This window comes from Notothenia coriiceps, unplaced genomic scaffold (assembly GCF_000735185.1).
Source record: "Notothenia coriiceps isolate Sejong01 unplaced genomic scaffold, NC01 NC01_scaffold00025094, whole genome shotgun sequence".
Lineage (NCBI taxonomy): Eukaryota > Metazoa > Chordata > Actinopteri > Perciformes > Nototheniidae > Notothenia > Notothenia coriiceps.
Window position 1 is genome coordinate 179,016 of NW_011357795.1, and position 12,476 is coordinate 191,491.

General features: G+C 39.4%; 1 protein-coding gene across 1 annotated transcript in view; it reads right to left on the bottom strand.

Moving 5' to 3' along the window:
- fbp2 (fructose-1,6-bisphosphatase 2) overlaps positions 1–10,616 on the bottom strand; it is a 14,882-nt gene extending 4,266 nt beyond the window's left edge. The window contains exons 1-5 of the mRNA XM_010783354.1: positions 10,353–10,616; positions 9,606–9,768; positions 8,483–8,575; positions 7,235–7,375; positions 5,442–5,579 (exon numbers count right to left, since the gene is read on the bottom strand). Of these exons, the coding sequence (XP_010781656.1) occupies positions 5,442–5,579; positions 7,235–7,375; positions 8,483–8,575; positions 9,606–9,768; positions 10,353–10,525 (708 nt within the window). The 5' untranslated portion in view covers positions 10,526–10,616. The remainder of the gene's footprint in view (positions 1–5,441; positions 5,580–7,234; positions 7,376–8,482; positions 8,576–9,605; positions 9,769–10,352) is intronic.
- Positions 10,617–12,476: the final 1,860 nt, after the last annotated feature.

Sequence of the window (12,476 nt, forward strand, 5' to 3'; positions counted from 1 at the left end):
GCTGCTCCCGTGTGGTAGAGGCGGAGTTGACTGGCGCCCATTATACATCTCAACGCAAACCTTCATCTTGCCGCCGCTCAACCAAAATTCCTCGACCATAAAAAGCCATCAAAACTGTAACATAAAGTGGTAAACATTAGGACCACGTCATAACACAAGACAGTCCAACCGTGTTTTGGTCGGACACGTCCCTTAGCTCAGGTTGTCATTTTTCCTGGCCTCGATCGCAAGCAAGGACCCACGCAACACGTAGTAGGGAGCGTCGTGTATGAGATGGGGGTTCGGAACTAGTCCTTGGCATAATGGAAGAGAATCGGCCAATATATGAACTGCAGTGTGTGCCTGTTACGTTCCCTATTGGGCTAGGGGAACCAAAGGGAAATAACACGACCAGAGTGGTATTGGTAATAATTATAAGTGGTTTTATTATAACAGGAGAGAACTTCAAAAGGAAGTTTATAAAGAAACAAAACCCTCCCGTTACACGGGGTACAACATGTGAATCAAGAAAGCTGCACACACACAGCTGTAGCTGGTCTACAGGTGGTAATCACCTGGGTCTAAGCTAATACGGTTTGCACAGATAACAGCTGGTCAACAGGTGCTAATCACCTGGGTCTAAGCTAACGCGTTTTAAACAGATAACACAGCTGGTCAACAGGTGCTAATCACCTGGGTCTAAGCTAATACTCCTACACAACGTTACACAATAAGAAAGGTACAACACACTACTTGCACTCGGCTAAGTATCTGCGGATTACAGGGGGAGCTAACAGTATAACACACACAGTAAGTATCGCGAGGCTAGAGGCGTCTGTCTCCCTACACAGAGCCTCCAGAATGATCTCCGTTCCCAGCCTTTGTACTCCTCCCCCGGGAGATGTGCCGGAAAGGGTGGGGATTGGATGACGTCTCATCCAATCACCTCTTCGGATGCAGCGAGGGCGGGACGTCGGAGGAACTGCGCCGCTCAGGTGTACACACACACACACACACACACAAGCAGGTTTACCAGCCTTGACAGCCCCAGGAAGGCAGCGGCTGTAAGAGTCATACAAATGTGAATGCATGCCACATTCTATGTTGAATTAAATACTTTATATGTATATGCATTATGAAAATAAAAAGTCATAGTATTGTTTGCCATGAAAGTCATAGAATAGTACAGGTTGAAGGTTGGTAGTTTCCTCTCTGATAGAGAACAGCAGCTTGTATTCAGTAACAACCAATTCCAATACTAACAGGTTTTCATGGTGGGTGTGCGGGAACTTTACATAAAGGATTCTCACGCCCCCCCATGCAGCTTGAAATCGCTCAATTCTTCACTCATTTGGTCAATATGTTACACATCTTTTTTTTGCCAAAGAATGAATGAATGAAGAATTGTACCTAAATCAAAACCTGCATCGTGAGGGTTTAACGAGTGAGGAGAATTCTGATCCAGGCAGAACCGTTGGTTTGTTACCCTGTAAAGAGAGTGTGATCCTGATCTAAGGTCAGCTGGCAGTCACTTCTAAGAATGGACGTTATGTGTTAATGGATGTGTTGCAATCACTTTGATAAGTGTAACTTCCCTACAAACAATCTGCTTGAATGTAAAAAGGCACGTTAAATGGCCTGTTAGGTAAAAAAACATGTTGTTGAACAGTTGGTTAAAAGAGAAAAAAGAAAGAATCCTACAGGAAAAAAACCCTGCTCTTTAGTTATGTGTGACCATTCACACACTGAAATAGAAACATGTTCACCTCATAAAACATCAGTGAATGTAACGATCCCTTTTGCATTATTTTGTTTAGTAAGAATAGGAAATCTGGTGTGCAAACATCGTAGTGGTTGATTTTGAAACACATATTTTTGCTTCACTGGACATTTATAGTATACTTTTTTTTTAAAACCTGTCATCTATAAAGCCATCAGTCAGGCAGCTCATTTGAAAACTGCAGCCTCAACAAATCTCGAAGCGCTCTGACCTGCCGACGAAGAAAAACCAAACAGCAAACAGCAGACGGTCAAAGTCCGCCTGCAGCTGCTGCAACAAACGTTAAAACCAGAGAGGGTCATGTATCTTGCTAACATCTTTTTACATATTTGTAGAAATACATCCCACAGCAAGCAACCAATCACATGTTGGCTGTAGCTGGACTGTAATACGCCTGTCCAATCATTTGGCCTAAATCACTTTCTCACTATATTCATTTTGGAGCTTGTGCTTTTGCTTTCATTGGAAAACATTCGCCATCATTGAGTCACATGTTTTGCTTGAATAATTTAATCTAATGTGTGATTTAATCTAATCTAATATAAATATAGCTTATCTGTCTTGCTGGCTTCTTCACTGTTACCCACACTAGCTTTCTGCCACCACAAAAACAAATTTTATTTGTATTGATCCCTCATTATTTAAGAGTTCATCTAATTAATTTCACCATGTTTTCTAAGACTCACTGATTCCACACTTTAATGCTCACTCCATAAAATTCCACTGTTAAAACGGGAACTTCAAACAAAACAAACGAAACAACGAAACAACTGTCTTAAAAGTAGAACCTGTAGTGTGTTGCGTGTTGAGGCCGGCTCAACGTGATGCAGAGTCATGTGGTGCTGAGTCACATCCCACTCATCGTGAGGGAGGGGTGTGTGTGTGTGTGTGTGTGTGTGTGTGTGTGTGTGTGTGTGTGTGTGTGTGTGTGTGTGTGTGTGTGTGTGTGTGTGTGTGTGTGTGTGTGTGTTCCCGCATAGTATTTCACAATAATAGACATAACACTCCTATAAAACACATCCAGTGGGCAACAGTTTAGACGGCATGAAACTACCTCAAATAAAAAGAGGAAACATGAATAAGAAGAATGTGTGGGAAATTCTACTCATGACGTAAAGCTTATTAACCCTGACAGAGAAGACAAAGAGTTTGTATCCTTGTATTTCAAAAAATGGGCCAATGTTAGACAACTATTTAGTGGTAATATCTTCTGCTGGTTGCAAATTGAATACTTTGAATTGTGAAATAAACATCCCGGAATGCAAACAATCTGATTTAAAGTAAGTGTTGTGTCTCTGGAAGAGGGTTTAGGAACTTATGGAAAGATGTGTTGTTAATATAACTTGAATTTTCCTGATTTTCTAGACTTTCACGTGTGATTATCTGCCAACAGCAGGCATGCCTTAGCGCACAACTGGTTAAAGTGAATGAGAAATTAAAAAAAGGTAAAAGGACACCATATTCAAACTAAATGTCAACTTCTCCGTGCGTCCTTTTTTAGCAACATTCACATTCCAGTACAACCTGTGAGACAAGTGTCTGCTATGTGAACACTCATAGGACAGTGAGTAACAGTGTGGTTTACCGCTGCATTGTGCTGTGTCATGATGGTGGAGTGAAGGGTAACGTGATGATGACTGTTCCACCGATGAAGGATTCTAACTGATAGAAGAAAGTTGCAATAGGAACTCTGTGGCACTACTGATACATTTTTGTCATGCAAAATGTACTTTTGTAAAGTCTTAAAGGCCCTGAAACAACACTTGAACTCTTACAGGAAATTAAGACGAGCATCAGAGGTCATAAATAAGGGCATGGCATCTTATTGCAAAAAAACTACATTACTAACCCGCTGAATTTACATATTTTGTTTGGATTTGTAACACACTTTGAGCTGTTTTTCAAATTATACACTTTAAAAATATTGATTACTTGTATGTTATGTTAGTGTTAACTTAACATCTATAATACCATAAAAGGTAAGGCCACTTTATTTGTATAGCACTTTTCAACAGTAAGGCAATTCAAAGTGCTGAACAAAAGACGTAGGAGAAAAGAAACAAATTACAAATAAGATTCTCCAAAGTCAAAGGACATTGTAAGATACACATAAACAGTTTCCAATGTTCTCTGAAAGCAGAACAAATCAAAGTGTCGGCTCTGACAGCACAACAAAGTGACTGACAGAAAGTTGTCAGTTATGAGGTCCATAAAGACCGGCTGCTGCACGGCCATTCATAGATGGAAGTGTTTGAAACATTAGGAGTAATCTGGACAGAGGAGAAGAAGTGTATTTATTCGAAGAGAGTGGTTTGAAACATTCCTTAAGATGTTTTGTTTACTTTATTTGCTCTGACCCTGTTGGAATCCTTTCTCAGTGATGTGAATTCAAGCACACTACAGCTGTTGTCCCGAAGAAAACTTTACAGGGCGACTCTTCAGGGTTTAAAGTCCTTATATCAAATGTATTGACGGTGATACAACGTTTTTATTCCAGTTTGCTGCCACTGTGGCCTATAACAAGCTTTAGAGATCGGCATTCAAGATGATATTTCCCTAATGACAATGAAATCAGCAAAAGCATCACTCATGACTTTGAGGTCATGTTGGTGACCGTGCTGCAGAAGTGCTGAGCGAGCCTTGTGGGGATCAGAGTTCTAGATGAGTAGCTGCAGTTTCCTGAGGAACACCGTGTTTCCTGCAGTGAACTGTGTTGCCATGCTGCAGCTCAGCTGACCGAGTCTCTCCTGTCTGAGGGGAACGCCTCACTCTGACGGATCACATGTCTGCGGGTCGGCTGCTCTCTGTCTCTACCAGGCTGCACGGAGACTATCACCTTACATGTCCCCCTTTTCTCTACATTAAACTTACAACTTAAATTAATTTATTGTATTTGAATGTCTAGTTTGATGTGTATTTTAAGTTACTGATTCCTATTAAGTCTATTTGAGCTGCAGCAAACCATTGGCCAATTGTATTTTTTTTTTACTTTTGACAAACTATTCCACATCTTTTATAATTTTCACAATAAAACTAAATTCCTTATTTGAGCTAAAAGTTTGGTTGATAATGGCAGTTTCTTAAAGAAAAAGTAAGATTCCTCTTAAGGTTTTATAAAAATATACTTTATTTAGAAAGACTTTTAAAAACCCTCCAATTTACCCTTTTTTTGTTTGGTGCCAACCAAAACTCCTTGTTAAAGGGTAACTATTTGGGGTTTTCACTTTCCTGTAGTGTGTTTTAAAGGTTTCTGTGCAGGTCTGCAAAGGCTAACATCGCAAGAGTAAGGAGTTTCTTTCTGACACACTCCCCCGCTGCTTGTAACGCCTCCATTGGACTCTTTTGTTAACTTATGTTACATACTGAAAACATTATGTTACACTCAGGCTTCTATTGGCTAGATCTCCAACACATGTTACATGATAGGCTGAGGAGCGGGCCCTTTTGAACTCATTCTACCAGAGAAAATGCTTTGTCAGAAATAATTCATGTGATGAGTGTGCTGCTGGTGTTTCACGTCCTCCTGAGCATAGTGCTGTGTCAGCACAACAGATGTTAATCAGTTTTGGTTAAAGATATCAGATTCACAACCACAAAGTGGAAACGATAAATGACAAAGCTTTGGATCGGATTATGTTTGTGATATCAGTTTCTCTAAACTGTGTTTCACTTTGGCTCTCACCTCGGGGTACTTCTTGTGCTTGAGGTACTCGTTGATAGAGGGGTGGAAGTACTTGGCGTAGCCTTCGTTCAGACTGTAGATCTTTCCCTTCTGCTTGATCTTCACGTTCCTCTCAGTCAGGATGAACTCGCCTATGGCCTGAGGAACAAGAACAAAATGTTTAACTCGGATAATCAGGGAAAACGACAAGAATGGGTTTATTAAAACAACAACAGAGGAATTCAAATGAGGGTGGGTTTGTCTTAATTTGATCAAAGAGAGGTTTCTGAAGAACGTATTTCAAAAGATAAGTGGACAAAATTATTTAAACAGCTTTATATGTCTTTTTGGAGAAATAATTATTTGGAAACTCATGGGAAATAACGTATGTTATTTCTTATAAATAACCTCAATATACTTGTGAAGAGAGTCCATAAAAAAAAAATGGAGGAGAGGAGAATGCAAAATAACATGTTCTGTATTATAAAATAATAATGTAATATCAAATAAGATTAATTGTTTGCACCCTTTAACCCTCCTGTTGTCTTCGGGTCAAATCTGACCGATTTACTACTTTCATCAATCATAACTTTTTTGTTTACATTTGTTTTTTGTCTGATCACCACTTTCATTGAAGTTTGGATGATTTAGTCAACTTTGTAACACCCATGGTGTTCCCGGTCAAAAATGACCGCCATAAAGAAAAGGAATTAGTAACCATCCGGATCAGATAAAACACACACACACACACACACACACACACACACACACACACACACACACACACACACGCGCACACACACACTCTCTATCTCACACGGACACACACACTGTTTCTCACACACACACACACACACACACACACACACACACACACACACACACACACACACACACACACACACACACACACACACACACACACACACACACACACCGCTCTTATGTGCCCATCCCCCCACATGGATCACACCTGGCACACGCAATACATGTTCAGTGTCTATTCTTTGTATATTTACTGCAGTTTTTCATGTATACCAGTCTGATACAATATTTACAGTTTGAAAGGGTGTTAAATGAAATTTGGTGATGATTAATGGTTTTTGTGTTAAAGTAATAGCAGTTCAAACAGGACCGGTCAAATTTGACAGCGAACACCGGGAACACGAAGACAATAGGAGGGTTAAACACACTCTAGATTTCTCATGTTTTCTGGATGCTTAACAACAACAACTTAAATTACTTACAAATACGAGTCGACTATTTCCATTCTGTTATAATAAAAGCTGCTTTTCCTAAGGTAAAATCCTAATGATCAGTTAACCTAATAATGACCTAAGCATAACAAAAGTTGATCTGAATCAGGAATATGATAAAGGTAAGATACATCATAACATGGCTTTATAGACTGAAAGAAATGATAAAAACATTAAAGATATTCAAAATCTATATAAAAATGATATTAAAAAAGGGAAACAACTGCCAATGTAAAGAAGAAAGATCTCAAAAGTTTGCATCTTCAAGGCTTTTTATGAAAAAGGTAGCACTTACTCCTGCAAAATAAAAAAAGATGTATGTGTGTTTACAGTCCGCTCCATCGCTGATCGCATTGTGAAGACTTTCAGCATGGAGGAATGATTGACAGAATATTGTGTGTTTTCTCAAATAAAAGCAGTTATAGGGCAATAAAAGCATATAACAGTAAACAGCAGAGATAATGTTTGTCAGAGCAGAATGTTAAAAGAAGAGCCAGCGGTGGAGGTCAGAGGAGAGCTGTATATGAAGCTGTGGACATGATGCAGAGTGAAGCTCACAGGGTCCAGGGTGAAGAAGTTGAGTCCGGCCCCGGTGCTGATGGCCATCAGGGTGGCGCTGCCGTACAGGGTGTAGCCCGCACACACTATGTTGTTTCCTGCCTGCAGGGCATCTTTATCTGTGGGCTCCCCATCTGTTACCTGGACCATAAAACAACAGATAAACCAACAAAGAAGAAAACATGAACAGGGGTCCTGGAGACTTCAGTTTCCCAGAAGCTATGGCCCTCAGGATGTCTGTTGGAAGCACTGTATGCAAACACATTTACAGTAAAAAGGCAGTGGTGGAAGGTAACGCCTCTCCGTTGGACTTATTTGTTTACTTCCGTAACATAGTGACATCACTTTAAGCACTGCACTTAAGTACATTGTTAAGGTACTTGTAGTTTATCTGTGCATTTCTATTTTATGCTAGTACTTCTACTCCATTACAATTTGGAAGCACATATTTTACTTTTACACACTACATTTATTTGACAAGATAAGCTATAAAATAAGCTTCTTTCCAGGTTCATATTGATATACAAATGTAATTGACTAATGAATTGTGACTCACTATTTTGGTTTTAAAAAGCTGGCAAAACGCAAAGTCGTTACAGTTATCCCTGCCTTTAACGACTTCAAAATACAAAATGAAGTATAATCTTTGATACAGTATAAATCATTTTAAAGAATGGTCAATCTGCATAATCAATACTTTTTGTATTGGTACCTAAAGTATTTTTGATGCTAATACTTATTAACATTTTTGAATGGCAGATTTTAGTAACAGAATATTTCTCCACTGTTGTGTTTTACTTGCGTAAAAGAAAAAGGCGATACATTTCCTCAAGCTGTTCACAAACAAGATGAACAATCAATGCATTTTGAATTAATAGCACGTCAATTCACATACATAGGCTAAAAGCGGGGGATTAAACCCAGACATAAATAATTGACTACTTATTTATAATAGTGTCAACCGGAATTAGTTGCACAACAGTGCCCCCTTGTGTCTGTAGAGAGTAACTACATATGTTTTCTTAAAATGTAATTATCCTACTATACAACATACACATTTTCTGATGGTTCATACAATGTGATACATTTAATTATTATACAATTATTGGAAATAGGAATAATAAGGTGCTATGATTGTCTGATGTTTTTTTTTTTATTAAAAGTAAAATTGCATGAAAAACATTCTTACATTGTGACATCAGAATCTTTTTGTCATGGCTCGTGCATCACTGCAGAGGTCACACTCACCCGTTTGTAGATGGCAAAGATGGTGCCGATAGAAGCCAAGCAGTCGATGTTACTGGAGCCGTCCAGAGGGTCGAAACAGACAACATACTTTCCCTGTGACAAAACAAACAAATTATGAAAAAAAAACGTCATTATGTTTGAATAAAAACTGAACAATTTCACTTTTAAGCTGTTTTTCTTTATAAGAGACTTTAAAAAGATGACCTTTAAATTGAAAATAGGTCATGTGTAAATAGCATTCAGTTGTTTGTTGCTGCTGTAAATCTGATATGGATTCACTTAAGTCTAATTCAGCAGCACTCAGGAGTTTCATTCAATATTCAATAACTTTTATGTGCTGTCTGTCTGTGTTATTATTTCAATTCCTCTAAATTAATTAGACTAAGACTAATACAGCTAATAGATACAACTCATAAACATAGAGTTAAAGGGTTGAGAATACACTTTAATGACAAACAAATTGGGCGGTGGTGGCTAAGTCTATAGGGACTTGGCTCTGGAACCGGAAGGTCACCAGTTTGAGTCCCAGAAAGACCAAGTGCTAGGTATCCCTGAGTTCCCTACACTGCTCCAATGGCAGCCCACTGCTCCTAACACTGGGAAGGGTCAAATGCAGAGACCTTGTACATTTCCCAGCTGTGGGTCGAATAAAGGTATTCTGATATTCTGAATTGATAACAAACGTTCCTCCTCCTCCAAAGTTCTATGTATCAACATACGTATTCCACATGATTACGTTTATATTGCGTACAAGGAAGCTCTAGTCAGCTTAACTCATGTTGAAACATCCTTCATTAACTGGTTATAACTTAAATAAAAGCATATAGATATAATTCAGTAATATGGTTTGTTTGACCTACTTCTGACTCATGGTCAAAAGGGAGTTTTGAGTCAATATGTTACAGTTTACAGATTTAAATAATAATATATTTTATTCAACTGACTTTATGAGTTTAATTGCTTTTGAAAAGTCCTTTTGAAAAGTCTGTGTGCTGCTGCCTGGGAATTGATATAAAGCTCATCCTTTCCAATCAACATGTGGATTACAGGACAGGTGTATTACGGAGCACAATATCTGCCTAAGTCCATCACCCCATCCTCAGAGTGAGCTGCTCCTCCTCACCCTCTTGTCTTTGGGGGTGACGATGAGCTCCTTGTTCTCCTCGGACACCATGCAGCAGCTGCCGTAGGACGCTTGCAGCATGTTGATCATCAGGACGTTGGACAGCACGTCCAGCTTCTTCACATCGTCCCCCGTCACGTTCACCGAGCCCGCCAAGCCCTGCCTGCGTGCACCAGTCAGAATACTGTAGTTATCCCGGGGGAAATTGGATTTCATGACAGTTGCTCTGTGTTAGACTATAACATATTATACAAATATGTGTACAATCATAAGAAGTTAAAGTAAAAATGTGATAGATAAGATGACATAACATAGAATACAATAATTCATATAAACTACATTTGAAGTTAGTGTTGAAATGCACCTTAAATCAACAAAAGCTCACTGTCTTTGCATACAACACAGCAGGCATTCAACACAGTCATATCAGCATTACCAGTGTCTCATGAGTGAGAGTTTAAATCCTCCAGTTACATACACACCCTGAGCTCTTAAATCAAATGTGGCAGTGAAGCAAAATGTCAAACAACCACCTATAGCTGACACTGAATTCCTACCAGCGCTGGCTGCTGTTCTGCAGCTAACCTTGACCTCTGACCTCTCGTTAAAGGGACGCAAGCATTTCTTTACTTAAACAAATACAATTAGTACCTCAGTCTTTTTTAAACAACATACTACAGTCGGTAATGTGTGGTGCATGTGTAGCACTTAATCCCATGTATCCCATTCCAGTACCTCAGTACTTACAGGTGGGCCAGGCCTGCCTTGCGCACAGCACAGGAAATGGCTTTGACGGCGGTCAGTATAGCGTTGATGAGCTGGGTCAGCTCCCCGGTCGCCCCCTTAGCCTGGCGGCCGGTCTCGATGACGAACCGGGTCAGGGTCCATACGTCCGTGTCAAAAGCAGACTGGTCCGACATGCTGGTTTCTGCTCCTTCTGTCCCTCCTGGTGGGCAGCAGATAAGGCGAAGGACGGGCAGCGAGTGAGAGACCCTATTACCAGCTACGTACTTTTCATACCCAGAGCCATGACGGCACGCCAAAGAGAGCTATTTGTGAGTGTGGAAGCTTGAGGGTGTGTGTGTGAGTCGGGTGAGGGGGTTTCAGGTGTCAGCAGGAGAGACAGGCACAGCTTAGTCCTGCACAAGGAAAGCCCTGTGTAGTAAACAGGAACTGAACAAAAACTTGAAGGTTCATGCTCAGTATTTTAAACACATGTGTTTGCACACGACACTGAGATCCTTTGCGTGCTGGAACAACTCTCTACATATCTGCACACACGTTCTTCATATAGGTTCATGTGGTGCAGAAGTGCAGAAAGTACTCAAGCTCTCTTCTTAAGTAAAAGTAGAAATTCTAAGGTCAGAAAATACATCATTACAAGTTCTGAATTCAACATTTAACAAGTAAAAGTACAAAAGTACTATAGGCAAAATGTACTCTGAATGCGGCATGGCTTCTTTCACAGAATGATGGTCTTATAGAATATTATCTTACCCTGTCATTGCTAACAAATACATTGTAGTGTTGTTTGTCAATGGGGAGCCATATTTAAACTGGGTAGATTGGTAGTAAAGTACTGTATCATAACATATAAGTATATCATGTATTCTAATGTAAAAAGTAACTAGTGTTAAAAAATGTAGTGCAGTTAAAAGTATGATATTTGCCTCTTAGATGTGGATGAGCAGAATAAAAGTAGCATAAAGAAATGTAAAAACTCAAGTAAAGAACAGTTATGTCAACATTTTACTTAAGTAATGTATTTGTTTTTTTCCACTATTTGTGGTGAACTGTGAAATTGACTCATGTTAGAACATCGTAATGTAACGTTTATTACAGAACTGAAAGCATGTGCATATCATGATGTAATATGCTTTATTTCACTCATACTAACTCTTAGGTTAAAGGGATTATTCCGTTTTGACGTTTCTGAGCTTCAGCACGACACGGGTTGAAGCCAGAGGGAGAGATGGGAGATATAAAGAGAGGCAGATTGAGTTCTGCAGCGAGCGTTAAAGGTCAATAGGGCTCTGTGCTCTCACACTGACCTTTAGCTGAAAGGTCGACTCTGGATTAAGTATCTCTTCACTTTTTTTGACAGTATATCTTCTAACTTTTAAATGTCTTGAAATGCAATGACTTTATTTGTAGTCCTTCATTTCCTCTCTCAAGTATTTGCTTATTCTACCCACTTACACTATCGCTCAGGTTTCAGCTGTTTTGTTGATGTATCTCTTTTATCATTTAATAATAATGATTTGTAATCATCTAATATAGATAAAAGCAGACAGTGGATGAGAGTATTTATATTTGAAACAGTTTGGGCTCCTTATGAAGAATATTTTAGAATACTTATAAAGAATGCAACTGCCTGTGTGTGAGTTTTAAAGAGGCCCCATTATGCTTTTAGCCTTCCTCATAGTGTGTTATTTTGTAAATGGTGTGCAAAGTCTAACATCCCAAAGTTCCCTCCAGTTTCTCTCTCACACACTCGCCCCCTGCCTGAAACACCTCCATTGAAGTTCTATGTTTACATCTGTAACATAGTGACATCACCATGTAACACTTGCGCCTATATGGTTAGCGCTCCAACACATTGTACGTGATAAGCTAAGGGGCGGGACATCTCTAAGAGGTTGACCAATTACAACAGAGAGGGCCAGCTAACCAATCAGAGCAGACTGGGCTCTGGTTTCAGACAGAGGGTGAAAAGAGGTCTTGCAGCACAGGCAGTATGAGAAAAATAAAGAGCTCTTGAACATTAAAGCAGGAGACATGTCACATTAGAGGCACAAAATACAAATACAAACAATCTGTTCACTTTAAGGATTTGATGCATGTTTCAAAATGATAAAAAGACTGCTTGTC